Source organism: Gopherus flavomarginatus, chromosome 5 (assembly GCF_025201925.1).
Source record: "Gopherus flavomarginatus isolate rGopFla2 chromosome 5, rGopFla2.mat.asm, whole genome shotgun sequence".
Classification (NCBI taxonomy): domain Eukaryota; kingdom Metazoa; phylum Chordata; order Testudines; family Testudinidae; genus Gopherus; species Gopherus flavomarginatus.
The window spans coordinates 7,219,344-7,247,237 of NC_066621.1; the positions used below are offsets into that span (position 1 = coordinate 7,219,344).

The 27,894-nt window shown below is 58.8% G+C and overlaps 2 protein-coding genes across 3 annotated transcripts; one reads left to right on the forward strand and one right to left on the reverse strand.

Annotated features, from left to right (window-relative positions):
- Positions 1-206: 206 nt before the first annotated feature.
- LOC127051714 (bone marrow proteoglycan-like) lies at positions 207-4,189 on the reverse strand. 2 transcript variants are annotated; one of them, XM_050954390.1, is made up of 6 exons: positions 3,593-4,189; positions 2,836-2,916; positions 2,184-2,365; positions 1,494-1,628; positions 846-957; positions 207-462 (listed from the first exon to the last, which is right to left on the reverse strand). In XM_050954390.1, exons 1-6 carry the CDS (start codon positions 3,813-3,815, stop codon positions 404-406), a joined length of 792 nt encoding a protein of 263 aa, XP_050810347.1. In that variant the 5' UTR covers positions 3,816-4,189; the 3' UTR covers positions 207-403. The 2 variants fall into 2 exon arrangements, with proteins under 2 accessions (XP_050810347.1, XP_050810346.1); XM_050954389.1 differs by lacking the exon at positions 207-462 and having other exon boundaries at positions 762-957.
- Positions 4,190-12,261: 8,072 nt separating this feature from the next.
- Positions 12,262-27,387, forward strand: LOC127051701 (bone marrow proteoglycan-like). Its single transcript, XM_050954367.1, has 10 exons — positions 12,262-12,516; positions 13,218-13,305; positions 13,785-13,960; positions 14,635-14,769; positions 15,283-15,394; positions 24,518-24,583; positions 25,016-25,197; positions 25,999-26,133; positions 26,571-26,682; positions 27,129-27,387. The coding sequence occupies exons 2-10, from the start codon at positions 13,245-13,247 to the stop codon at positions 27,185-27,187; spliced, it is 1,038 nt and encodes a 345-aa protein (XP_050810324.1). The 5' UTR covers positions 12,262-12,516; positions 13,218-13,244; the 3' UTR covers positions 27,188-27,387.
- The last annotated feature ends 507 nt before the right edge of the window (positions 27,388-27,894 follow it).

Here is a 27,894-nt window from a genome sequence, read left to right on the forward strand (position 1 = left end):
GGGTACCCCTGAACTGGACGCAGTTCCCACTAGTGGGATCCCTAATGCCCGGTACAGTGGTAACTCCTCCTCCTGACTCAATCCCTGGGTGGGGGTAACCCCCAGCCCCTCTCCCCGCAGGCCACCTCTTGCCCTCTCTCTGCCCGGGTCCAGCCCCAGGGAGGGTCCTCGGTGTCCCGGTGCAGGAAGGAGCAATACCCAAAGATGATGAGTCTAGCACTGTTTTATTGCAGGGAGTCACAGGCAATAAGCGAGGGGTGGAGGCTTCCCCCCCGGGGAGCTGGGGCAAGGCTGGGAGCAGAGCCGAGTCCAGGAAGCTGGGGCACCTCCGGCAGGGCAGAGTGGGGGTCCCAGGCCAGGAGAGCAGTGGGGGCAATGGGACCCCATTTAGAAAGCAGCCTCCTCAGTACTCGCAAATAAAGGGCAGGCGAGTCCCGCAGCTGACGCTTCTCCATTGACCACCTGGCCGAAAGAGAGGGATTAGTGCCCTCCCAGCTGGCACCTGGCACCCAGCCCACAGCAAATCCCAGCTCCCTTGCCCCAGACCTCCATAGTACCACTAACTCCAGATCCCCTGCACCAAAACCCCGGCCCCACCTACCCTCAGATGCCCTGTCCCATGGCCCCACCTACCCTTGGATTCCCTTCCCCATGCCCTAAAGCCCCACCTCCCCTACACCCCATGACCCAACCTACCCTCATCTCCTGCCCCACACCCCACAGCCCCACCTACCCTCGGACCCCTGTCCCACAGATCCGCGGTTCCCTTGCCTAAGGGCTCTTGTTCCCACAAGCAGTGAATAGATCCCCATCTCCACCCTGTCCTGCCCCAGGGGGCTCCTCACCTACAGTGCACATGGCGACACACGATTTCCAAAACCGCCAAGGGTTCCCTCTGGCCCAGTTGGAGTAGTTCCAGGAACTGTGGTCGACCCAGCGGGGGTGCACATGCAAGAACTGGGGGAAATGGCTGGGGTTGGATCAGTGCTGTCTCATCTGCAGGGTGCCCCAGGAAATCCCCTCCCTTCCAGCCCCCAAGGGGATGGGGCCATCGGTTGAGCTGGGGCAGGAGCTGCTCCTGCATTGGAGCCAGCCCGGGGCCACAGTGAGGGGCTCTGGATTTGCTGGGAAGTACCTGGGACTTGCTGGCACCAGTCTCTGCCCTGGCACCAGCCCTGGCACCTCGTGGGCAACCAAGGTCATTGGGCCCAAGGAGACTGCCAGCCATCTAGGGGTCAGCTGGGACCCACACCTGAGCTACCCAGGCCCACCTCCCAGCGTGCAAACGGGGAGGTCTGGGACAGCCCTGAGTAGGGTCCCAGCTGGGGACACACTGAGCAGCAGTGGGGAATGGATCCCCCTGTTCGCGCGCTGCACTGGAGGGGAGGCCAGCCTCAGAGCTGGCAGGGCCCTGATGAGAGGGGGAGGGGGGATTCTGGGCCAGGCCCAGGCAGTGGGTGAATGGGGGCAGCAGGGCCGGACACTCTCCTTACCCAGCGGGAGGTGTAGCCGCCAATCCACACCTGGCCCTGGTTGGTGTGAGCATGCGCCATGCAGCTCAGGCGCTGGTTGGTTGCATAGTTGTGGATGGAGGCCAGGCGGCCGTGGTAGCAGTGGGCACATAGTTTCTGTGGGGAGAGGGTGAGGGGGACATTGAGCAGTAAGGGCCCAGGCACAGAGTCACATCCACCCGCCACCCCCCCCCCGTGCACCATCCACTGTCCCTATGCCCCCCATGTCACCCCTTCAACTCCTCCACTGTCCCCATGCCTCCTCCACTGCCTACATGGCTCTCCCCATCATCCTTATGCCACCCCTTCAACACCCCATGCCCCCTCCACCACCTCCACACCTCCTCGACTGCATCCATGGGCCCCCCATTGCACCTATGCCACCCCTCCACCACCTCATGCCCCCTCCACCACCTCCACGCCTCCTCGACTGCATCCATGGGCCCCCCATTGCACCTATGCCACCCCTCCACCACCTCATGCCCCCTCCACCACGTCCACGCCTCCTCGACTGCATCCATGGGCCCCCCATTGCACCTATGCCACCCCTCCACCACCTCATGCCCCCTCCACTTCCCCTCATGGGCCATTCACCAGCTCCATGGGCTTCTCACTCCACTTTCTGACCTATCTGCGAGTCCTCCTCACCACCTGTGCCCCTGACCTACTCACCTGGGCTGTCCAAAATGGCTGGCAATTGTTCACAAACACATAGCGACAGGTGTGGCCCCCCTGGCCAGGCACTATCATCCTGAAGCTCTCGCTCTCCATGGGGCACGGTGGCTCTGGCTCCCCAGGCTCCTCCTCGCCCTGTTCGGCTGGTACCTCCTGCTCCGGGGTGCCCTTATCTGAGGCTGGGTGCAAGAGACACCAATTGGCCCTTCCAGCTGCAAGTCGCAGCCCAGAGCCCAAACAATCCTTGGAGGTGGGAGCAGATCTAGCGGCCGGGGACACAGGTGTCCGGGATAGAGGGTCAGGGTGTCACTGGGGGGTTAGGGACCCTGGTGTCTGGGACGGAGAGGCTCAGAGGGTCATTACGGGACCAGGGGACCCTGGTGTCCGGGCTACAGTGAGGCAGAAGGTTACTGGGGGCAGGGGCCCCAGGTGGCCGGAACAGAGTGGGGCTGGGGGTCAGTGAGAGCACAGGTCTGGGGTAACGGAGCCCTGTACTGTGCTTGCTGGGGTCTGACCCAAGGCCATGGCGTCCGTGTAGTGTCTACTGGGGGGGGCTGGAGGTTCCCATTGGGGGCAGTGGCTGTAGGTCAGGCTCCCCATAGGGTGGGGGAGGGGCTGTAGCCATAGTGACTTGGGTCCCAGGACTTACGGAGCTGGTGAGCAGAGACGGCCCCCAGGAGGGCAAGTGCCAGGACCAGGACCAGCTTCATCTCGGGCAGATCTGGGGGGGCTGTGAGACAGAGACAGATTGACCCCTCCACCAGGACCCCCCAATCACTGAGCCCAGACTGACCTCCCTGCCTAGAGTCCACCCCCTCCCTCCATTTAGCTCAGACTGACCTCCCATCTAGGGACCCCCCAATCACTGAGCCATAACCTACCACCAAGCTCCCCTGGGTTGATGACCACCCCACAACCAAGGCAACCTTTCCTAACTATGGTAGGGTTGGGCCAACCAAGGGGGACAGAGGAAACCCGGGGCCTTGCCTCTATATGGGATCAGAGGGGCTCTCACTCACAAGGACAAGGGGTACATGCACACATGGGCTATGGACAGAAGCAGCCAGGAAAATTCTAGCATGTGCTGCTAGCCTGTGGAACTCCCTGCCACAGGATACAAGGGGCTGAGAGTGCTGAGCAGTGCCAGGCCTTTCTGGGCATCACAGCAGGTTCGGGAGCCAACAGTGAGGTCTCATGATCTCAGGCTCCAGGGGAGGAGCTGAACAGCCCCTGGGGTCAGGCAGGGATCTGCCCCTGCCACAGAGAGGTGAATAATGGCAGGCACCTCCCCAAGGCAACCGGCACTGGCTGCTGTAAGAACCAGGCCCCAACCGAGTGACCCCACTCTGGAGAAGGTCCCCATTAGCTCCCATATCCCTTGGGGTCAACCAAAGATCCCCCGCCACCTCTGTGATGGCTGTGGGTCCTCAGTGAGCTCCGACAGCTCCAGCCATCCCAGCCCCTTATATTGGTCTGGAACCGGAAGCTGGGTGATGGGGAAAGAGTCACTATCAGCTCCCAGCCCCTTGTGTTCCACCCCCAGCACCCGCACCCCACAGCTTGTGACATCCCTACACTCAGCCTGGGCTCCGACCTACAAGCTGCCCCATATTGCCAGCTAGGGGTCATTGGCAGAGTTTATAAACGAGCTGTCTACAAAGTGCTCCCAACTCCCCATAGACCATAGGGGGTCCTGGATTCACCCCCGTGCTGATGGTAGCAGGGAGCTGGACTCCCAGCCACTCGGGGACCCACTTTAGAAAGACTCTGACTATAATGCTGGGCTAGCATGTGCTGTGGGTCAGGAGAGAGGGGCACCGGCAGAGCTGAGACAGAGAGGGTAGCCAGTGCTGGGCAAGCAGGGGCTGTGGGTCGGGACTGAGGAGAACTGCTGCCAGTCACAACCTCCATCCCATCCCACATCACTGCCCTGCTCTCCGGCCGCACTGGCTCAGGGCGTCCCTGCAGATAAGCATCTCCCTGCTGTGCTGGGCAGGTTTCAAAAGGGCATTTCACACAATAACGGCCACGCTGGGACCCCATACCTGGGCCGTCCTGATAAGCCTGGGGCCGTTTCACCGCAGGTTGCAGCGCTGGGTGCCTGGCCACAGGGAACGGGCCAGTAGCCAACGGGCTGGTGCCATCTACTCCCCGAGTGCCAGTGTTGGGATTCCCTCCCCTGCCAGCACTCCCTGGGGGGCAGCCCTTCAGAGCCAAGGACCCTCCCCACTGCCATGGGCTGGTGCACAATGGGGCTGGGACTGGAGTGGGGCAATCACCCAGATCCTGGCACATGGCCCTTCCCTACCTGCAGTGGGCAGGGGTGCTGGGACCCCAGAGCCTGGGGGGGACTGGCCAGTGCTGAGCCCTGAGGCACAAATGTGTTTCCTCCACTTCCCATAGTGCCCCTTACACACACAGCTGGCACTGATGCCTGCTTCCAACCGCCTGGAGAATGTGGGGGACCCCATGTGGGAGCTGAGTGGAGGGCTCTGCCATGGAGCTGCCCTTAGTCCCAGCAGAACTTCATAGACTCCAAGAGCAGGCAGCCCATTGTGCCCTCTGTCTGCGCTCCTGTGTCACACCAGGCACCAGCCCTGCCCAGGGGCTCCTGCCTCCTGCCCCGATGGAGCCAGAGCGCAGATTCTGGAGAGAGACCCCAGCCTGCCCTGAAAGACTCTGAGTGATGGAGCCTCTGCCACCACCTGGGCGAGTTGTCCCCAGGGAGAATCCCCTTCACTGTTCAAACCTGCCCCTTAGGTTTGCCCTGAATCTCTCTAGCTTCCATCTCTGGCTATCGGGTCTCACTCGGGCTTTGGCCACTGCAGCCTGGAGCCACCTTGTCTCAGAAATCCGCTCCCTTGGGGCAGGGTTGGCTCACTACCCCCCTCCAGCCCTGTCCAGGCTGTGATCTGTCTCTCTTGGAGCACCCGTGATGCTGACGAGGCCCACAGCTTCACTCTTTATGCACCTCCAAGACAGGCCCTCCTGCCTTTGGTTCTCTCCTTATCTTGGCAGCGCATCCAGGTGGCTCCTGACCCCCAGGGCAGAGGTGTTGCCCCATCAAGGAGACACGGCGGGCCGGGAGGTCCTGCAGTAACACAGCAGGGCCCTTTCCACGCATGGCAGCATGGACTGGATCAGCAGAGAGGCGTCCATCATTGGCCAGGCAATGCCAAGCTCAGGGCAGATGCGACTGTGGGCAAAAGCAACTGCCCCAAGACCCCTGGCTCAGCTGGATGTATCCCGGCTCCCTCTGCATCTCCATCCTCTGTGCCAGAGCTCAGTCCTTCCTCATCCCCTGGCCTCGGTGCAGCCTCCGGAGAGGGCTTGGTGGCCTCTGCCTAGTGCATGCCCTGTTCGCCCTCAGCCCCAAGCCCCTTCCCTGGCAGGCTCAGCCAGCAGCCCCAGCTGGGATACGAAGCAGAGCATCTGTCTCCCATGGAGGCAACCCCTTTTGGGCAGGGCAGAGGCCTTTCTGGGTTAGCTCCAGCTCTCAGGGCCTCTCAGGCAAGGGACCTGCTGGGGGAGCAATGCCACTGGGTCTCAGGCCTTTCTGTTTCATTCGACCTCCCCGGCAGGTGCAGGAAGCTAGCAGGGCACCTGCCAGCTAATGTCATGTCAACAGAGAGCTCAGGTAACCAGGCCTTTCCCTCTGGGCATCGCCTGGCACAGCACACTCACAATCTCAGTTCGCATCTGAACAGCAGCTGGCACAATGGGGCAGGACTGCCGACGGGTCGGGGGGCAAAGGGGGCAATCACCTGGGCGGGCTCCTAGGCACATGTGGGGTGATACCGGCAGTGGCGAAGGCAGCCAGGTGGGCATGCGAAAGCCCTGGTCATGCCAGGAGTGCGCCCAGCAGTACAGCCGGCAGCAGCTCACTGGGCAGCAGCCAGCGCAGGTGCAGCACCGCTCAAATGTCAGGCGGACGGCATCTACATGGGCATTGCTTGTGTCTGTGTGCACCAGTCGCTCCACGTGGTCCAGCTCCGTGCCCATGTGGCAATGCCATGCTGGGCCATCCCTTTCTAGGGGGGCCATTGACCATTCTGCCCTGGGGCCCAGAATTTCTGTCGGCAGGCCTGCAACGGGGGCCCTGATCTCGGTGGGGGTCTGTGCAGTGTCTGGCACAATGGGACCCCGATCTCAGTAACTGATATGTGAGAACCCAGGGCTGGGAGGAGATGATCCCTCAGCTCGAGTTCCTGCTCCAGGGCGCGTGGGGCTGTGAGAGTTGAGTGGCTGGACACCAGCTCCTGTTGCCATGACAGTGCCTAGGGCCTTTGCCTCTGAGTCAAAGGCCTTGTGGGATCTCAGCCCTCCATGTGATTCTTGGGGCTCCCTGTGACTCCTTGTGGGTGAAGGCAGCTGGGCCCCACTCCAGCTGCCCATGAGCTGGGGGGAGCGTCTATGGCTGGGCTCCGTGGGCTGGTTGGGAGCTGGCAGGGGCCCAGTGAGATGGGCTGGCAGGACATTGCTGGCTAGAGAGATCTGAGCCAGATCCCCGAGGGACAGTCTGGGGAGGGGTGCAGGTGAGAACAGGTGCTGAGGCCTGGGGCCATCTCTGGGGGAGACACTCCTGATGGAGAGGGCTGGGCAGGGTTACACGCTGGACACCCACAGGCGGCTACTGAGGGTGTTCAGCTGCTTGTGGGTCTAAGGATGCTACTAAAACTAGCCAGGGTCCCACCACAGCTGACCCACTGCCCCCCCACCCCGCAGCCCTACATGGGACTGTCCCCCCATCCTCTACCACAGCTGGCCTCACTATCCTCCCAGCCCTGCACGGGACTGTGCCCTCATCCCCCACAATGGCCAGCCCCACTGTCTCCCCAGCCCTGCGTGGGACTGTGCCCCTGTCCCTTACAATGGCCAGCCCCACTGCCCCCCTAGCCCTGCTTGGGACTATCCCCCATCCTCCACCATGGCCAGCCCCACTGCCCCCTCCAGCCCTGCGTGGGACTGTCTCCCCGTCCTCCACAATGGCCAGCGCCACTTCCCCCCAGCCCTGTGTGGGACAGTGCCCCTGTCTCCCACAATGGCCAGCCCCACTGTGCCCCCAGCCCTGCTTGGAACTGTGCCCCCATCCCCCACAATGGCTAGCCCCATTGCCCCCCCACGGGCTGGCGTGGGACTGTCCCCCCCATCCTCCACCATGGCCAGCCCCTATGCCCCCCCAGCCATGAGTGGAACTGTGTTCCCATCCCCCACAATGGCCAGCCCCACTGCCCCCCTAGTCCCTGCCTGGGACTGTCCTCCCATCCCCTATATCCCAGGATGGGCCCCAGGCGCTGCTCTCTGCTTGCCCCAGTTCTCACAGCTCATCTGCGCCAGGCGAGAGCCAGGGAGCAGAGTGGGGACCAGGGCAGAGATAGGGGCGTGGGCAGGTTGTGCCATGGCTGGGGCAAGCTGGAGCTGGCAGTGGTGGGAATGCACAGGACAGGGTCAGGCCAGGCCAGGTCATAGCACAATCCACAGCCTGGTCTGGGCACTGATAGGAGCATTGCACAGGGCTGGTGCCAGGGCACTGGGCAGCTTGACCCTGGGTCCGCTAGTGTCTGAGGGGCATGTTTACAGCTCCTGAGTCCCAGCCCCACAGGCAGGGACCCCCAGAGAGCAGGGTTGCCAACTTTGGTTGGATGAATTCCTAGAGATTTCATCACATGACATAATCTTTAATTAAAGATTAATCTTTAATTCCTGGGGACTCCAGGACAATCCTGGAGGGTTGGCAACAGTACCAGGGAGTGCTGGCAGGGGTGGGGACGCTAATGCTGACACTCAGGGGGCATGTGGCCTGGTGCTCAGCGCTGAGGCCTGCGGTGAAACGGCCCCGGGGTTATCAGGACAGCCCAGGTGTGGGGTCCCAGCGCAGCAGTTACTGTGTGAAATGCCCTTGTGAAACCTGCCCAGCACGGCGGGGAGATGCTTATCTGCAGGGACACCCTGAGCCAGTGCGGCCGGAGAGCCTGGTAGTGATGGGGGTGGGATGGAGGTTGTGCCTGGCAGCAGTGCTTCTCAGTCCTGACCCGCAGTCCCTGCTAGCCCGTCCCTAGGCACACACCCAGCTCTGCCGGTGCCCCTCAATCCCAGCCCGCACCCCCCAGCCCTGGGCTCCGTGTCACAGATTCACACGGTATATGTTATGCCCCATCCCCGGTCTCCTGGGTCTGCCTCTTCCTGCCCAGCCCCCTCAAGGGGTCGTGCTTTTCCCCATGGACAGGCCATATGGCTCCAGCCTCCTTCTCCCCGCCGGTTCAGAGGCTTTTCACCGCATCCTGTGTTTGCATCAGCACCGGGCAGCCTTGCCCCAGCTTCACTTGGCACAGAGACTGAATTCATGCTGTGGCTCCGACTCGCTACGTCCCTTTGCCAGTCAGGCCTGGTCTAGTCTTAAAATACTGGCACAGCTGTGCTGGCACAACCCCCAGAGTGGACTCAGCTACGTCGATGGATGGGTGTTGCCGTTGGCCCAGCGAATGCCATTCAGGGAGATGGCATCCCTACAGCAGTAGGAAAGGCTCCTCCACTGGCCTACGCTGTGTCTACCCTGGGAGCTGTGCTGGCACAGATTAGGTAGTATAGACACAGCCTCTGCCCCGAGCTGAGCTCCTGTTTGTCTGGGAACCTTGCCCTGATAATGCTGGTTCCTGACCCCTCCAGTCCAGGGCCCCCTGCTGAGCTCACCCAGGCCTACACCTCAAATTTAGATCCCCCAGCCGTGTGTGTGTGTGTGAATCCGTGTGTGTGTGTGTGAATCCGTGTGTGAGAATCCGTGTGTGTGTGTGTGTGTGTGTGTGTGTGTGTGTGTGTGTGTGTGTGTGTGTGTGTGTGAGAGAGAGAAAAGCACACATCCCCGGGCGCCACAACTAGGCCAACCTAACCCCCAGTGTAGACATGGCTAGGGAGACAGATTCCATCCATCTAGGTACAGTGATGGTGTTTATCCCAGGGGACTCCAACAGGAAATCCAGGGCCCCTACCAGTGAGCTCCCACATATGTTACCTGCCAGGTCACACTGTACGGAGGACAGTGAGCAGGATGGAGCAGCTGATGCCAGGTTAGCCAGATCTGGCTTTCAGGGGACCCCTCGCTGCCTTGGGCCCCTTTGTGATTGCCTGGATCATAGCCAGAGGCACTTGGGTTTTACACCCGTTCCTCCTGCTGGGGCGCTGGCTGGTACAGTCAGTCATTGGCTGTGGTCATTGTCTGTGTTGGCAAGTGATAGTTGCAGCCAGCTCGTCATGGCATATTCTTACCACCACAGCCAGCTACCAAGTCAAAGGCCTTGTGACTATGGCTCCGTGACAGGAGAAGAATGAGAACCCCTTGGCACCCAGCGGGTGGCCGTGCCAAGGCCAACAGGGGAATGGAGATGCCTGCTCCTGAGAAAACTATTACAGACAATTCTCATGTTTGTCACGCTCCCTCGCACAGCCAGCCCTGTGGACTTCCCTCAAACCTAACCCACGCCCCCTGCTAGCCCAGTTCTGAGCTCCCTGCTCACCCAGCCCCAAAGACTTCCCTCAACCCCAACCCAGAGCCCCGATAGACCAGTCCTGAGCTCCTAACGTGCTCTGCCCCATCAACTGCCTTCAGCCTGGACCAAAGGACCCTGCTAGACCAGCCCTGAACTCCCCACAACACCCAGCCCCACCAACTTCCTTCAACCCCCAACCCTCATCCCCCTGCTAGCCCAGCTCTGAGTTCCCCACACACCCAGCCCCAGAGACTTCCCTCAACCACAACCCATGGCCCCTGATAGACCAGCCCTGAGCTCCCCACAAACCCTACCTGCACCTTCCTTCAATCCTAACCCATGGCCCCTTGGTAACCTGGCCCTAAGCTCCACACACACCCAACCTGCTGACTTTCCTCAACCCCGACCCACAGCTCCCTGCTAACCTTGCCCTAAGCTCCATACACACCAAGCCCTGCAGACTGTCTTCAGCCCTGACCCACAGCCCCCTGCTAGCTCAGCCCTGAGCTCCCCCCACACACAGGTGTGCCAGGGTCCCTCACTCCCTCTCCCATGCGCAAGCACCCTGTGGTGTTGGGAGCAGAGTATTTGCCAGATGTCAGCATGCCAGCAATCCCAGTGCCCGCTGTCCCATAGTGCCCAGGACCAGGCAGAAAAAAAAGGAATCCTTGTGGCACCTTAGAGACTGACAAATTTATTTGGGCACAAGCTTTCATGGGCCAAAACCCACTTCATCAGATGCATGGAGTGGAACATACAGTAGGAAGAGATATACTGTTTGAAATGGGCTACTCTGAATACCACTACAAAAGTGATTTTTTGCTCCTGCTGAAAAGAGCCCACCTAAATTGAATTGTCTTGTTATAATTGGTAAGGCGACCCTGATCTTTTCATGTACTCTGTACATATATCTTCCTACTGTATTTTCCACTCCATGCATCTGATGAAGTGGGTTTTAGCCCATGAAAGCTTAGGCCCAAATAAATGTTAGTCTCTAAGGTGCCACAAGGATTCCTTGTTGTTTTTGCTGATACAGATAGCTACCTCTCTGAAACCAGTACCAGGCAAGACTCTAGCCCACAGGTCAATGGGGTAGTTGCCCTTTCAGCAGGAGTTTTCCCTGATGCCATATGGGGAGGGATGCAACAATTCCTGGGTGCCCCAGGACTCAGGTTTTGGAATCGGCCCCATCACAGGCTTCGCCGACCCTTTAAGGACAGTGACAGCACCAGAATCACCCCACCTGGCAGAATGGAGGCCTCCCTTGGGGGAGCCAATGGGCAGGCTCCCAGCTGGTGTCAAACAGTCAGACCTCCAGCTGACATCAATGAGCCATAGCGGGTGTAAATTGGTCTAAGCTCTGCCATTTTGGTGCACGCTCCGAGGACGCAGTGCTGAGGAGCTGAGACTGGACACGTTTGATGCGTATCACAGGCTCTGCAGCCCTGGGCCAGAGGGATGGGAACACCCGCAAACATGAAGGGAGCAGCTGAGACCTCTAAGAGCTATTGTTTAGGGCTGTTTTCATCTCCGCGGGGTGTTCTGCAGCTGAGAGCGTCCCCTTGGGAGATGGGCCCCGTCCCACTGCTCTGATCTCGCAGTACAGCCCCTTGAGTGGGGCGCTCCTGTCAGCCTTCTGCCAGACAGGATGTAGTTTGCAGCAGGACGCTGCTGTCAGTTAAAGGCTGACTCTGTGAATCTTCTCAGTACTCCAAAATCCACCTGGGGCGTGGATTGGCTTGAAATGTGCTGGGCCTTATAGGCGCATAGGGCAGGGTGAGCAACTCAAATTTGGCGTTGTTGGCCTGAGGGGTTGCTGAGATACAGGGCGCCCCCTCCCCCCAGAAAAAAGCCATAATTCGGAGTCTTCCCTTCCAGCCTCTCTCCAGAGGCTGTGCTCTGGCTCTGTCGGTGCGGGAGGCAGAAGCCCCAGGGCAGAACCAGTGCCCGGTGTGACACAGAAGTGCAGACAGAGGGCACAATGGGCTGTTGGCTCTCGGAGTCTATGAAGCTCTGCTGGGACTAAAGGCAGCTCCATGGCAGAGCCCCCAGCTCAGCCTCCATTAGGGGACCCCGGAGCCCCAGATTCTCCAGGGGGTTGGAAGTGGGGTTCAGGGGCCCGATGAACTCTGCAAGGGGCATCAGTGCCACCTGTGTGTGTGGGGGGGCACTATAGAAAGTGGGGGGAGCCCATTTGTGCCCCAGGGCTCAGCATAGGAAAGTCCTCCCCCCCCGACCCCCCTGGCTCAGAGGTCCCAGCGCAGCCGTTACTGTGTGAAATCCTCTTGTGAAACCTGCCCAGCCCTTGTGGGGAGATGCTTATCTGCAGGGACGCCCTGAGCCAGCGAGAGTGGGCTGCTGATGGGGGGAGCTGACAGCAGTGCTCCTCAATCCCAACCCACAGCCCCTGCTTGCCCAGCACTGGCTCCCCTCTGCCTCAGCTCTGCCAGTGCCCCTCTCTCCTGACCCACAGCACATGCTAGCCCAGCCTTACAGTCAGGGTCTTTCTAAAGTGGGTCCCTGAGTGGCTGGGAGCCCAGCTCTCTGCTACCATCAGCAGGGGGGTGAATCCAGAACCCCCTATGGTCTATGTGTACTTTGTAGACCGCTTGTTTGTAAACTCCTCTGATGGTCCTAGAGGGTGACATGAGGCAGCTGATGGATCAGAGCCCAGGCTGGGTGTGGGGATGTCGCAAGCTTTCCGTTGCAGAGGGGAGGGGGGCACAAGGGGCTGGGAGCTGATAATGGCTCTTCCCCCATCCCCAGCTTCCTGCTCCAGCCCTATATAAGGGGCTGGGATGGCTGGATCCATTGGAGCTCGCTGAGGACTCACAGCCATCATAGAGGTGAGGAGGTTCTCTGGTGACCCCAGGGGCTATGGGTGGTGATGGGGAGCTGCTTCAGAGTGGGGTCACTTGGTCGGGGCCTGGCTCTTACAGTAGCCAGTTCTGGATGCCTTGGGAAAGTGACTGCCCTAATTCACCTCTCTGTGGCAGGGGCAGATCCCTGCCTGACCCTGGGGGCTGTTCAGCTCCTGCCCTGGACCCTGAGGTCATGAGGCCTCACTGCTGGCTCCTGAGGCTGCTTTGATGCCCAGAAAGGTCTGGCACTGCTCAGCACTCTCAGCCCCTTGTATCCTGTGGCAGGGAGTTCCACAGGCCAACAGCACATGCTGGGTTCTCTCTGCCACCGTCTGTCCACAGTCAATGGATGCCCATAGCCTGTTGTCCCTGTGTTATAGAGCAGGTGAGTGACAGTTCACCTGTCTCCCCCCAGCTGAGCCAAGGCCCTGGGCTCTCTTCTTCACCCTTGCTTGGCCCAGCCCCACCTTAGCTGGGAAAGGCTGAGTTGGTTGGAAGGTGGTCATCAGCCCATGGGAGTTTGGTGGTAGGGTAGGGTGCAGTGGCAGGAGGTCCCTAGGTGCAGGGGGGTCAGTGCAAGCTAAGTGGAGGGAGGGAGATGGGCTCTAGGTCGCGGGGGGGTCGGTATGGGCTTAGTGAGTGGGGGGGGGGCTGGATGGGGAGGTTAATCTGTCTCTGTCTCACAGAGATTTGCCACCCCAGATCTGCCCGAGATGAAGTTGGTCCTGGTCCTGGCACTTGCCCTGCTGGGAGCCGTCTCTGCTCGCCAGCTCCGTAAGTCTTGGGGCCCAAGTCACTATGGCTACAGCCCCTCCCGCAACCTGTGGGGATCCTGACCCGCAGGCCACTGCCCCCAATGGGAACCTTCCCGCCCCCGCCAGCAGACATTGCACGGACCCAATGGGCTTGGGTCAGACCCCAGCAAGCACAGTACAGGGCTCCGTTACCCCAGATCTGTGCTCTCACTAGCCACCAGCCCCACTCTGTTCCAGCCACCTGGGGCCCCTGCCCCCAATAACCTTCTGCCTCTCTGCAGCCCGGACACCAGGGTCCCCTGGCCCCACAACGATTCTCTGAGCCTCTCTGTCCCAGACACCAGGGTCCCCTGACCCACCAGAGACACCCTGACACTCTATCCCGGACACCTGTGTCCCCAGCCGCTAGATCTGTTCCCACCTCAAAGGATTGTTTGGGCTCTGGGCTGCGTCTTGCAGCTGGAAGGGTCAACTGGTGTCTTTCGCACCCACCCTCAGATGAGGGCACCCCGGAGCGGGAGGTACCAGCCGAACAGGGCGAGGAGGAGCCTGAGGAGCCAGAGCCACCGTGCCCCATGGAGAGCGAGAGCTTCAGGATGATAGTACCTGGCCAGGGGGGCCACACCTGTCGCTATGTGTTTGTGAACAATTGCCAGCCATTTTGGACAGCCCAGGTGACTGGAGCAGGGGGCGGGCGGTGGGAAGGACTCACAGATGGGTCAGGAAGTGGGGTGAGAAGTCCATGGAGCTGGTTAATGGCCCATGGGGGCAGTGGAGGGAGCACATAGGTGACGGGGGTCCATGGGGTCAGTGGAGGAGATGTGGGGGTGGTGGAGGGGGCATGGGGTGGTGGAGGGGTGGCATGGGGGCAGTAGAGGGGGCACACAGGTGATGGGGGGCCCATGGGGGCAGTGGAGGAGGAGTGGGACAGTAGAGGGCTGTAAGGGCAGTGGATGGCACATGAGGGCAGTGAAGGGGGCATGGGGTGGTGGAGGGGTGGCATAGGGGTGATAGGGAGCCCATGCTGGCAGTAGAGGAGATATGGGGGTGGTGGAGGGGCATGGGGCGGTGGAGGGGTGGCATAAGTATGATAGGGAGCCCATGGAGGCAGTGGAGGGGGCATGGGGCGGTGGAGGAGATATGGGGGTGGTGGAGGGTGGCATGGGGTAATGGGGGGCACAGGCTCACCTCCCAGGGTGGAGGCAGTGGAGGAGGCATGGGGGTGGTGGAGGCAGCATAGGGGCCGTGGAAGGGATGAAGGGGTGACATAGGGGGCATAGAGGTAGGGGATGGTGCATGGGGTGGTAGTTGGTGGATGCCCCATGTCCCCCTCACCCTCTCCCCACAGCGCCTGTGTGCCCGCTGCTACCACGGCCGCCTGGCCTCCATCCACAACTATGCGACCAACCAGCGCCTGCGCTGCACGGCACGTGCCCGCACCAACCGGGGCCAGGTGTGGATCGGGGGCATCACCACCCTCAGGGTAAGGAGAGTGTCCGGCCCTGCTGCCCCCATTCCCCCATTGCCTGGGCCTGGCCCAGAACCCCCCTTCTTATCAGGGCCCTACCAGCTCTGAGGCTGGCCTCCCCTCCAATGTAGCCCAGACAGGGGGATCCATCCCCCGCTGTGGCTCGGTGTGTCCCCAGCCGGGACCCTGCTCAGGGCAGCCCCAGGCCACGCCCCCTTGCTCCCTGGGAGGTGGGCCTGTGCGGCTCAGGTGTGGGTCCAGCTGACCCCAGATGGCTGGGAGTCTTCTTGGGGCCTCTTGCCAGCACATGCTGGGTGCATCCTGCCCTAGTGCCTGACCCTGATCCCAGCGAATCCCAACTCCTTCCTATGACCCCCAGCCACCGCCCGACTCCAATGCATGAAGGGCTCCTGGCCCCAGCCCAAGCAATGATCCCAGCCCCTCAGAGGTGGGGGGTGCGAGGGAGGTTCCCCGGTGCACCCTGTCGATGGGACAGCACCGATCCTAACCAAGCCCCTTCCCTCACAGCATCGGTGTCTGCATTCCCATTGGATCGACCACAGTCCCTGGAACTACTCCAACTGGGCCAGCGGGAACCCCATCCATGCTTCGCAAACGTGTGTCGCCCTGTGCACCACAGGTGAGGAGCTCTCTGGGGCAGGACAGGGCTGAGATGGGGATCTATTCACTGCTCAGGGAACAAGAGCCCTGGGGCAGGGGAACAGGGGATCTGTGGGCAGTGGATCCAGGGTTCATGGGGCCAGGGAACAGGAGATCCAAGAGTAGGTGGGCCTGTAGGGTGTGGGGCAGGGGATCTGAGGGTAGGTGGGGCTGTAGGTGTGGGCAGGGGATCAGGCATTAGTGGGGATATGGGGGTCTGGGACAAGGGATCCAGGGTTTCCTGGGGTTGCGTTCCAGGTGCCAGCTGGGAGGGCACTAACCCCTCTCTCTCTGCCAGGTGGTAGATGGAGAAGTGTGAACTGCCAGGCTCGCCTGCCCTTTATCTGTGCATACTGAGGGGGCTGCTTCCCCTATGGGGCCCTGCTGCCCCCACTGCTCTGCAGGCCTGGGACTCCCTGCTCTGCCCTGCTGGAGGTGCCCCTGCTCCCTGGACTCGACTCTGCTCCTGGTCCTGCCCCAGCTCCCCAGGGGCAAGTCTGTGCCCCTCACCCTTGCTCATTAATAAAAAGTGCTTCACTCATCACCCCCAGGTGTCGCTCCTTCCTGCCCCAGGACAGAGAGCCCTGCACGCTCCACTGGGCTGGGCCAGTGACGGGTGTGGGGGGGCAGACAAAAGGTGGCCATGGGGGAGGGGGTTGGGGGTTACCTGCACCCAGGGATGGAGTCAGGAAGGGGAGTTGATGCTATTACAGAGCCCACTAGTGGGGACCAGGTCCAGTTCTGGGGTTCCCCTGCCCCTGGGACATTCCCAGCAAGCAAAGGGCTAAGAAACGCCCAACCAGAACGAAGCTGAGAGCTGCAGCCTCCGTGTAATGATGCTGTCTTTGATGGGACACTTCTCAAAGCATTAATTCAGGACAAATTGCTTAGAGCAGGGCAGTCACAGCCCCAGTCTGGTGGTTCTCCACCTCTAAGACACACCAAAGACACTCCAGTTTCCCAGTATCACCACCAGTGCCACTCGTAAAGGGGTTGAATGGTTACGAAAACCAATGCTCCAGTAAAAGAAAAAAGTTTCTCTCGATCCCAAAGGACCAAGCCCCAGACCCAGGTCAATATACTAATCAGATCTTATCCACAAATCACGCTGTTGCCAATCCTTTAGAATCTAAAATCTAAAGATTTATTCATTAAAAAAAGAAATATAAATGAGAGTTAAGACTGGTTAAATGGAATCAATTACATACAGTAATGGCAAAGTTCTTGGTTCAGGCTTGTAGTAGTGATGGAATAAACTGCAGGTTCAAATCAAGTCTCTGGAGTACATCCCCCGCTGGGATGGGTCATTCAGTCCTTTGTTCAGAGCTTCAGTTTGTAGCAAAGTCCCTCCAGAGCTCACGAGCAGGATTGAAGACAAGATGGAGGAGCTGCAGGAGCCTTTTATAATCTCTTGCCATGTGGCCTCTGCTTTCTTTGTTTTAAAGACAAGCTATCCAGCACATGGCATGGAAAAACCTTAGCGTTCTGATCATAGGCATGTCTCTGCATACCTTGCTGAGTCACAAGGCATATCTGCTGTCTCTCAATGGGTCAGTTGTATGGCCGATGGTCCTTAATGGGCCATCAAACAGGCTAGGCAGTGCTGATGCTAAACTGTCTGGGGTGTCACCCAGAAGCATAGCACAAGTTTGAAATACAGACAGTAAAGAGCCAATACTTATACAGTTTATCAATTTAAATTGTAAATGCACAAAAAGACAGCATCACTGCTAATCATACTAGCAAATCATAGCCTTGTCTTAGACACCTCACACAACTACCTTTGCTGCAAATATATAACACTGGTTGCAACAATGATCTATATGGTCACAGTTTATATCAATGTCACACCCCTGCCATAGGCCGCTCCACCAGGAAGTGCCAGCCATTTCGCTCAGCTAAGAGCAGCTTTGTGGGGACTTGCCCCTGGTCTGTGCGCCTTGTTGGGGAGAGGAGATTTCTCACAGCAGGGCTCTTCTGTTTAGCACCCCTTTGTACAGACCCTGATACTCATGATGCCATCTGCCACTTACCTTCTGTGACAGGTTGTCACCCCGGGTGCAGTCTGGGAGCTGTGGGAACCGCTGTGCCTCTGTAAGACGCCCAGCTAGACTGGCCCTTTTCTCACACTGCTGAGTTCAGGGGTTCTCAAACTGGGGGTTGGGACCCCTCGGGGGTCACGGGGTTACTACATGGGAGAGTCGCAAGCTATCAACCTCCACCTCAAAACCCACTTTGCCTCTAGCATTTATAATAGTGTTAAATATATAAAAAAATATTTTTAATTTATAAGGGGGGGATCACACTCAGCGGCTTCCTATGTGAAAGGGGTCCCCAGTACAAACATTTGAGAGCCACTGATCTATACAGCCCCAGCTTGTGTCAATGATGTCACAGTGCGCAAGCCCCAAGACCAGGTCAAGGCCCCTCTCTGGCCAGTCCACGTCACTGAGGTTTCATTTCAACTGACCATGCTGCACTAAAGTGGCTTCACACAGTCAAAGAGACTAACAAAAGACTTCTTCGGTGGAGTTTAGCTCTTCAGGACTTTGATTTTGAGATATAACACATTTCAGGAGCCTCTAACAAAGTGGCTGGTGTACTCTCCCGGGAAAGTTTCCCAGAATCAGCCATGTAAAAATGTCCCTTCATTCCAAGTCATTGTAGTCCTTGAAATGTAAAAAGTACAGTATAGTTCTTCATGTAATTATTAGTAAAATTAGAGGTGCATGGAACTTATTAACGCTGTTTCCTAAACCTCCAGGACGAAATCCCCACTGGTGTGGACCTGACCTGAACCAGGCTGGCCAGCACCGTCTGTGATTCGGGGGGTGATAAATTAAGTGTGTGTTGGGGGGGGGGGGAGTTCCCTTTTATGGACACCTAGCCAGCCAGTTATTTGGAAAATCCCTCTTGGTAGTTGTTCTCTGCTTGCTTTAACTGTAAAGGGTAAAAAAGTCCCCCAGATAAAGAAAAGGAAGTGGGCACCTGACCAAAAGTGCCAATGGGAAGGTAGAACTTTTTAAAACTGGAAAAGAAACTTTCCCTTTGTTGTTCTCCGCAGAAGGAGACATGGAGCAGCACTGCTGTAAGCAGGAATGCTGTGTAAGGTTTGAACCAGGTATGAAAATTCATCTTCCAGACCTAGAAGGAATATTTGGGATAGGGAATGTTTAGCTGGATGCAATCAGGTTTATTTCTTTATTCTGGCTTGTGGAGTCCTCTGTGCTAATCCCCAGCTGCTTTTGGTTGCTTGTGACTTTTAAGCTGCACCCCAAGAAAGCTAATCTTGGTGCTTAATGTTGCTCTTTCAAAATCTAGCAAAAGCCTAAATTCCAGATGTATTTTCTGTCTTTTAGTTTTTAATAAAATTTACCTTTTCTGAGTGCCAGAGTGTGGAATCAGCCTTGACACACTCAAGGGCAGGTAGCCTATTTCCCATCTTCACAGGCTCTCCCCGCCACCCTGGAGTATAAACTAGGGCAGGCAATTAATCCCAGTTAACTCACACGATGAACTCAAAAAAATGAATCGCGATTTAAAAAGTAATCGAAATTAACAGCAGTTTTAATCGCACTCTTTAACAATAGAATACCAGTGCAAATGTATTAAAAATTTTGGGTATTCTATATTTTCATAGATATTGTATTCTGTGTCATAACTGAAATCAAAGTGTGTATTATCTTTACTCCAAATATTTGCACTGTAAAAATGTGTAAGCAGAGTCAGAATGAGCTCTCCCCTGACAGCTGGTGGTGAGCTGTGGAAAAGGACTTCAGGGGCTGATCTCGTTTGCATGGGCACACTCATCCTGTCTAGCTGCTTGCCCAAATAGCCTCTTTGTCTGCTGTGGGATCCCCAGTCTCTTTGTTGTTGGGGCAGGAGTAATGAAGGGTTATTATCCTGGTTATGTGAATCAAGGACAGTAGAACTGTACTTGGCATTTTCTGACTGAGGGACTGTAATGATGCTACCCTTGGTGGGACCCTTCTGAGAGAGTTAATTCAGGACAAATTGCTCAGAACAGGGCAGTTACAGCCCAGGGCTGGGGTTCCTTTGCACACCAAGGCAAACCAAGCCAGCCAAACAGAGAGGACTTCGGTTTTACCCCACTGGCTAACCACAAGTCATACACGCAATTCCCTCAGACAATCCAGATGAGAGCTAGAATTGGTTAAATGGAATCAGTTACATACAGTAGTGGCAAAGTTCTTAGTTCAGGCTTGTAGCAGTGATGGAGTAAACTGCAGGTTCAAATCAAGTCTCTGGAGTACATCCCCTGCTGGGATGGGTCATTCAGTCCTTTGTTCAGAGCTTCGGTTTGTAGCAAAGTCCCTACAGAGGTCAGAAGCAGGATTGAAGACAAGATGGAGATGAGGCATCAACCTTTTATAATCTCTTGCCATGTGGCCTCTGCTTTCTTTGTTTTAAAGACAAGCTATCCAGCACATGGCATGGAAAAACCTTAGCGTTCTGGCCATAGGCATGTCCCTGCATACCTTGGCGCCCCTGCTCCCTGGACTAGGCTCTGTTCCCAGCCTTGCCCCAGGAGAGGCAGCTCCCATCCCCTGCTCTCAGTCATTGCCTGTGACTCCCCACAATAAAACAGCCCTTCACTCATCACCCCCGGGTGTTGCTCCTTCCTGCTCCCAGACACTGAGGTCCCTGCATGCTTCATGGGGCTGAACCAGAGAGAAGTGGGGAAGGACGTGACCAGGATGAGGAGAGAGGGCTGGGTCCCTAAGGGCTGCCTGTCAGCCTCTGCACTGGCTCTAGCAGCTTCACCCCAAGGTGGGGGCATCTGTTTGAGAGAGGGGAGCCAGGGGCAATGCAGGTGTGTGTGTGGGGGGGTGTAGGGTGGTTGGAGGTTGGAGGTTTTAGGGGCAGGGGTTCTCAAACTTGATGGCACCGCGACCCCCTTCTGACAACGAAAATTAACTCAAGACCTGAAGGCCAGGACCAAAGCCTGAGCCCGCCTAAGCCCCATCGCCCTCGGCTGGGGGCCAAAGCCAAAGCCCAAGCCCAAAGGCTTCAGCCCTAGGCGGAGGGCCTGTAAACTGAGCCCTGCCACCCAGGGCTGAAGCCCTCTGGCTTCGGCTTTGGCCCAGCAAGTCTAACACCAGCCCTGGTGACACCATTAAAATGTGGTCCCGACCCGCAGTTAGAGAACCGCTGCTTTAGGGAGTGCAGGGAGCTGTAGATGATGGGGATTACACTGGGTGTGAGGGGTTGGGTGTTTGGAGGTCAAAGGCTTTAGGGAGTGCAGGGAGCTGTAGATGATGGGGGAATACACTGGGTGTGGGGGTTGGGTGTTTGGAGGTCAAAGGCTTTAGGGAGTGCAGGGAGCTGTAGATGATGGGGGAATACACTGGGTGTGGGGGGTGTTGGGTGTTTGGAGGTTGGAGGCTTTAGGGAGTGTGGGGGCTGTAGATGACAGGGGAGTTCACTGGGTGTGGGGGGTGTTAGGCGTTTGGCAGTTGGAGACCTTAGGGAGTGCAGGGAGCTGTGGATGATGGAGGAGCATGCTGGGTGTGGGGAGTGCTGGGTGTTTGGAGGTTGGAGGCTTTAGGGAGTGCGGGGGGCTGTAGATGATGGGGGAGTCTCTGTACACTTGCTGTACTGCCCACTGAGCCAGCTAAACCCCATCTTAACCTCCCCGCTTGACGATTCTCCCAGGATGCACCAGGCCAAAGTCCGGCCTGACCAGGCTACTCACTGGGCAGGTGCTGGGAGGTGCAGGGTTACCCCGGCGCTCACAGCCCTGGGGACAACTCCCCTGGGGGGAACAGGGAGATGCACCGTCACTCAGATACTTTCAGTCCAGACTGGGGTCTCTCTCCAGAGGCTGCACTCTGGCTCGGTGGGGGTGAGAGGTAGGAACCCCTGGGCAGGGCCAGTGACCCAGAAGCACAGACAGACGCCTGTCTGCTCTTCAAGTCTATAAAACTCTGCTTGGACTAAAGGCAACTCTGTGGCAGACCCCCCTTCTCAGCCCCCACATTCTCTAGGGAGTTGGAAGTGGGGCTCATGGGGCCAGATGAACTCTGCAAGGAGCATCAGTGGAGGGGCACTATGAGAAGTGAGGGGAGCCCATTTGTGCTCCAGGGCTCAACACTGGCCAGTCTCCCCCAGGTTCAGGGGTCCCAGGGCCCGTGCTCACTGCAGGCAGGGAAGAGCAACGCGCCAGGCTCTGGGTGATCATCCCACTCTAGTCCCAGCCCCACTGGGAAGGGTCCCGTGGCAGTGAGAGGGGAGCCTGACTCTGAGAGTGACAGTGGAGGAAGGGAGGGGACTGCCCCATTCTCTGTGGCCGGGTGCCCAGCGCAGTGGCCTGTGGTGAAACAGCCCTGGGGTTATCGGGGTGGCCCAGACACAGGGTCCCAACGTGACCGCTACTGTGTGAAATGCCCTTGTGAAACCTGCCTAGCGTGGCGCGGAGATGCTTATCTAGTCAGGGCATGGCTAGTCCTGGGGGGCGAGGGCAGGCGGGATGTGTGTGAGGACGGGAAAGCAGGTGCATGCAACTAACAGCAGCGCTTCTCAGCCCTGACCTGCAGCCCTTGCTAGCCCAGCGCTAGCCTCCCCCACCCCACAGCTCTGCTGACGCACCTCTGACACGCAGCACCCTGCGGCACTGGGTTCTGAGGAATTGCCAGAAGTCACTGAGTTGGGTCCTTCCAGCCCGCTGCCCACTGTGCCATGTGTCATAAAGTGTGGGGGAGTCCAGCCCTGCACCCCTCTTCCTGGGACTCACAGTGACTCTCAGCCAGCCAGTAAAACACAAGGTTTATTGGACAACAGGAATGCAAGTTACAGCAGAGCTTGTAGGCACAGTCAGGACCCCTCAATCAAGTCCTTCTGGGGCTCAGGAAGCTTAGTCCCCTGAATTCCAATCACCCAGCCCAAAACCGAAACTAAACTCAGCTCCCTCCATCCGGCCCCTTCCTTTGTCCAGCTTCCCGGGCAAAGGTGCTGACATACCTCCCTGCTCCCTAGCTCAGGTTACAGGCTTAGATCCTGGTCCCTCACCTAAAGTAATCGCCCGCTCTCCCATCCCCCACACAGACAGTCCCTACTCCATCACACCATGCTACCCACTACCTGGCAGGATCCTACCCCGCTGACCAATGTGGCACTCTACTTGGTGTAGAGTGAACTGGGGGAGTTTCCTGAGGTTGGGAAGGGTGGGAGTGTGTTGAAGCCCCCAGAGAAGGAAGTCCCCTCCTCATCCTTCAGGCTGTGGAACTGGCCAAATCACAAACTACACTGGTGCTTTAAGGGACATCTCAGCCCCATAATCCCTCACCTGACAACATGGGACATCGGCCCAGCTGGAGTCAATGAGCCGGATCCTGCTTGGTGTCAATCGGCCATAGCTCCATTATCACAGAATAATAGAAGAATCATAGAATATCAGGGTTGGAAGAGACCTCAGGAGGTCATCTAGTCCAACTCCCTGCTCAAAGCAGGACTAACTCCAACTAAATCATCCCAGCCAGGGTTTGTCAAGCCTGACCTTAAAAATGTCTAAGGGTGGAGATTCCACCACCTCCCTAGGTAACCCATTCCAGTGCTTCACCACCCTCCTAGTGAAATAGTGTTTCCTAATATCCAACCTAAACCTCCCCCACTGCAACTTGAGACCATTACTCCTTATTTTGTCAACTTGCCAGCAAGTTAATGGGCCAGATCCCAGCTGGTGTAAAGCATCTTTAGCTCTATTGACCCCAACCTCCCAATGGGGCGGGTCCCACTGAGTTGCTGTGATGAGTTGTGACATTCCCCTCCACAGCTGGGCACCCAGTGCATTGGGCAGAGGCTGCTGCTGTGCCGGGGCTGGTTCCTGAGTGGCTCCAGGTCAGGTCACAGGGCTGTAGGGTTTAAGACCAGAAGGGTCGATTTGAACCATCCGCTACAGTCCCTGGCATCACCCATGGCAGGGGCCCCCAGCCACTGCTGCCTCCTACCCAGAACACTGGGGACACCAGGTCTGGAGTCAGATCCCAGGACCAAGGATCCCACACGGCTCACACAATGCCCCTCAGTCCCAGTCCCCCCCACCCCAAGCTCACTGCCACACCTCAGAGCCAGCCCATCCCATCCCTCTTGGATGCACCCTTTACCACCAGTGGTGAACTGCAGAGAACCCAGGTGATGTCCCTCAATTCCAATCTGCCGCCCCCTGCTAGCCCAGCCCTTGGGTCCCCTGACCACAGCTCTGTTGGTGCCCCTCAATTCTGAACTGCAACCCTCTGCTAGCCCAGCCCTGAGCTCCCCCTCCAGCTCTGCCGGTTCCCTTCAATCCCAAACCGCAGCCCCGTTAGCCCAGCCCTGGGTCCCCTGATCATAGCTCTGCTGGTGCCCCTCAGTCCTGCCACACAGCCCCCTGCTAGACCAGCCTTACATCCTGGGCCTCTCTAAAGCAGGTCCCCGAGTGGCTGGGAACCCAGTTCACTGCTACCATTAGGAGGGAGGTGAACCCAGAACCCCATATGGTCTATGGGGAGTTGGGGGCTCTTTGTAGACTGCCAGTTTGTAGACCCCCGCCGCCCCCCCCCCAAAGAGGAGGGAGGAGGGATAGCTCAGTGGTCTGAGCATTGGCCTGCTAAACCCAGGGTTGTGAGTTCAGTCCTTGAGGGGCCCATTTAGGGAACTGGGGTAAAAATCTGTCTGGGGATTGGTCCTGCTTTGAGCAGGGGGTTGGACTAGATGATCTCCTGAGGTTCTTCCAACCCTGATAGTCTGTGATGGCCCCTAGGAGGAGACATGAGGCAGTTTGTGGGTCGTAGCCCAGACTGGGGGCGGGGGGGGGTCACAAGTCATGCAGGGGGGGAAGCACAAGGGGCTGGGAGCTGATAGTGGCTCTTTCCCCATCCCCGGCTTCCTGCTCCAGCCCAATATAAGGGGCTGTGATGGCTGGAGGAGGAAGTCAAAGATGAGAGGTGAGGGGGGCAGGGGCGCTAAGTGCAGGGGGTCAGTCTGGGCTCAGTGAGGATGGCTGGGGGCCAGTGTGGGCTCCATGGCAGGTGGCTCTAGGCAGTGCCTAGCTGTATGTGTGTTGGGGGGTGTTAATCTGTCTCTGTCTCGTGGTGTCTCCCCTAAGGTCCGCCTGAGATGAAGCTGTTTCTGGTGCTCACCCTGCTGGGGGCCGTCTCTAGTCGCCGTCTCTGTAAGTCCTGGTGCCCCCTCGATGGAGCCCCTCATTCAGCCCTGGAGGGAGCCTGACCCACAGGCCACTGCCCCCAAAGGGGCCCCCTACAGAGGGCTACTGCTTGGGCCCCATGGGCTTGGGTGGGATCCCAGCCCAGACAGTACAGCGCTCAGTTATCCCCAGATGTGTGCTCTCACTGACCCCCAACCCTGCTGCATTCTGGACACTGGGTCCTCCGACCCCCACCCTTTTCTGTCCTGGCACCTGGGTCCCACTGAGCCCCAGCCATGCTTTGTCTCTGACCCAGACCCTGTGTACATGCCCCCCAACCCCTGCCATTGTACCGCCTGGTCCCTGCAGCCATGGGGGCATCTCTCCTCTCCCCAGTCATTTGCGGTCTGGGGTGCACCATGGGGCTGGAAGGGCCCATTGGTCTCTCTCACCACCTAGCTGAGGGCGCCCTGGAGCAGGAGGTATCAACCGAGCAGGGCAGCTCTGATCTGGAGGAGGAGCCCGGGGAGCTGGAGCCACTGGGATCTGGGGAGAACAAGAGCTTCATGGGGAGAGGTGCACTGGGCAAGAGGCTTCGTTATTCAGTGGTGATACAGGACCAGATCTTTTATGGGGCCATGGTGAGTAGAGGGGAAAGGGGGCAGGGAAAGGTGGTGCATGGGGCCAGTGGATGATCTATAGGACTGACAGATGGTGCATGGGAGAGGTGGATAGGATGTGGGGCTGGTGGATGGGATGCACGGGGCTGTGAATGTGCCATGAGGCTGGCTCATGGTGTGTATGGGTGGTGGAGGGTGTGTGGGGCTGGCGGATGGAGCATAGGGGGCAGCAGAAGATACATGGATCTGGCTCGTGTGTGTGGGTGGTGGAGGGTGTGTGGCATGGCTGACAGGGGCAGTGGATGGTGCATGAGGCTGGAGGATAGGGTGTGGGGGCAGAGGATGATGCATGGGGTTGGCTCATGGTGTGTGGGGTGGTGGATGGTGCGTGGTCCTGGAGGATGGGGTGTGAAGGGCACTGGATGGTGCATGGGGCTGACTCATGAGGTGTTGGAGCAGTGCATGGGGCTGGAGGATGGGGGGCAGCGGATGGTGTGTGGGGCTGGAGGACGGGGGCAGTGGATGTTGCGTGGGGCTGGAGGACGAGAGGCAGCGGATGATGTGTGGGGCTGGAGGATGGGGTCAGCGGATGATGTGTGAGGCTGGAGGAAGGGGGTAGCGGATGATATGTGGGGCTGGAGGACGGGGGGCAGCGGATGATATGTGGGGCTGGAGGACGGGGGGCAGCGGATGATATGTGGGGCTGGAGGAAGGGGGGTAGCAGATGGTGCGTGGGCTGGAGGATGTGGGGCAGTCGATGGTGCATGTAGCAGCAGCCGTGGGCCAGTCTGTGGCTGCGCCCCACCCTCTCTCTCCCCACAGAGCGAGTGCAGTAGGATCTTCCATGGCCACCTGGCCTCCATCCACAGCAACTCGGCCAATGAGCAACTGCGCACAGTAGCACGCGCCCACACCAACCAGGGCCAGGTGTGGGTCGGGGGCATCACCTCCTCCTCGGTAAAGTGATCGTCTGGCCCTGCTGCTCCACCCACCGCAGCCTGGGCCCAGCCCAGGGCTCCCCAAACTCCCTATTTTGGGAGGATGACCCATCCCCCACTGCAGCTCTATATCTCCAGCCAGGACCCAGCTCCAGGCAGCCCCAGGCCAAGCCCTGCTTGCCCGCCGTGAGCCAGCCCTGGGGGTCTCTGGAAGTTCGGGGCTTTGTCCCAGCCCTCTCCATGCCCGGGAGTCTCCTTGGGGCCCATTGACCTTGGCTGCCCATGAGGTGCCTGGGGCCTGTGCCCCCCACCAAGTGAGCGTTCTGCCCCCGACCCAGTGAGCCCGTAGCCCCCCGCTCTAGCCCCTGGACTCCGCTGGCTGCTGGCTTGGGAAGGTCCCCAGGGTGCCCTGCAAATGGGGCAACACTGATCCTACCCAGCCCCCCCGCCTTGCAGGGCGGACGAACATTCTCCCGCTGGATGGACGACACCGCTTGGGACTTCTCCAACTGGGCCAGGGGGAACCCCAGCCGCTCTGGGCAAACCTGTGTTGCCCTGTGCACTGCAGGTCAGGGACTGCTGGGCTAGGTGGGGCCCTGGGGGCTGGGGTGGTGGGGGGAGCCCGGGTTAAGTGCAGCCCTGGGGGCTGGGGTGGAGGAGGGAGCCCGGGTTGGGGGGGCCCTGGGAGCTGGAGTGGTGAGGGGAGCCTGGGTTAAGTGGGGCCCTGGGGGTTGGGGCAGAGAGGGGGTGTGTGGAACAGGGCTAGGTGGGACCTTGGGCTGGGGGGAACTGGGGATAGGTGGGGTCCCAGGGTCTGGGGCTGAGGGGAGCCGGGCCTAGGTGGAGCCCTGGGGTCTGGAGCTGGGGGGAGCCGGGGATAGGAGGAGCCCCGGGGTCTGGGGTCAGGGGGAGCCAGGCCTAGGTGGAGTCCCGGGGTCTGGGGCCGAGGGGAGCCGGGGTTTGCTTGGTGCCAGGTGCCGGCTGGGCGGGCACTAACTCCTCTCTCTCTGCCAGGTGGACATTGGAGAAGTGTCAGTTGCCAGACTCGCCTTCCCTTTATCTGCGAGTACTGAGGGGGCTGCTCGCCCCACGGGGTCCTGCTGCCCACACTGCAATTGCTGGTACTCCTTGCTCCACCTTGCCGGAGGCGCCCCTGCTCCCTGGACTTGGCTTTGCTCCCAGCCTTGCCCCATCTCCCCAGGAGGGACAGCCCCCATCCCCTGCTCTTGGTCATTGCTTGTGACCCCCCACAATAAAACAGCCCTGCACTAGACACTGACGACCCTGCACTTTCCATGGGGCTGAACCAGAGGGAAGTGGGGAAGGACATGACCAGGCTGGGGAGAGAGGGCTGTGTCCCTAAGGGCTGCCTGTCAGCCTCTGCACTGGCTCTAGCAGCTTCACCCCAAGGTGGGAGCATCTGTCTGAGAGATGGGAGCCAGGGGCAATGCAGGGGAGGGGGTGTGTGAGGTGGGTGTGTGTAGGGGGTGTTGGGTGTTTGAAGGTTGGAGGCTTTAGGGAGTGCGGGGGGCTGTAGATGATGGGGGAGTACACTGGGTGTGTGGGGCGTTGGATGTTTGGAGGTTGGAGGCTTTAGGGAGTCCATGGGGCTGTAGATGACGGGGGAGTACACGGGTGTGGGGGGTGTTGGTTGTGTTGTAAGGTCTGTAAGAAGCAGAACATCACATCATCCCCTTCCATCTAAATCACATCAAAACAGCGATGTATCAGGCTGTTAAGAAGGCTCCTGTCCTAATAGCACCCACCATCACCAGCTAAA

Excerpts from the sequence above, each read along its gene's own strand:
- LOC127051714 (XM_050954389.1), bottom strand. The coding sequence starts at position 3,815 with ATGACCCCTAGCTGGCAATATGGGGCAGCTTGTAGGTCGGAGCCCAGG. Across the intron at positions 2,366-2,835 it reads CGTCTCTGCTCACCAGCTCC|CCTCAGATAAGGGCACCCCG; the intron begins GTAAGTCCTGGG and ends TCTTGCACCCAG. Across the intron at positions 1,629-2,183 it reads AGCCATTTTGGACAGCCCAG|AAACTATGTGCCCACTGCTA; the intron begins GTGAGTAGGTCA and ends CTCTCCCCACAG.
- LOC127051701 (XM_050954367.1), top strand. The coding sequence starts at position 13,245 with ATGAAGTTGGTCCTGGTCCTGGCACTTGCCCTGCTGGGAGCCGTCTCT. Across the intron at positions 26,134-26,570 it reads GGGGCATCACCTCCTCCTCG|GGCGGACGAACATTCTCCCG; the intron begins GTAAAGTGATCG and ends CCCGCCTTGCAG. Across the intron at positions 26,683-27,128 it reads TGTTGCCCTGTGCACTGCAG|GTGGACATTGGAGAAGTGTC; the intron begins GTCAGGGACTGC and ends TCTCTCTGCCAG.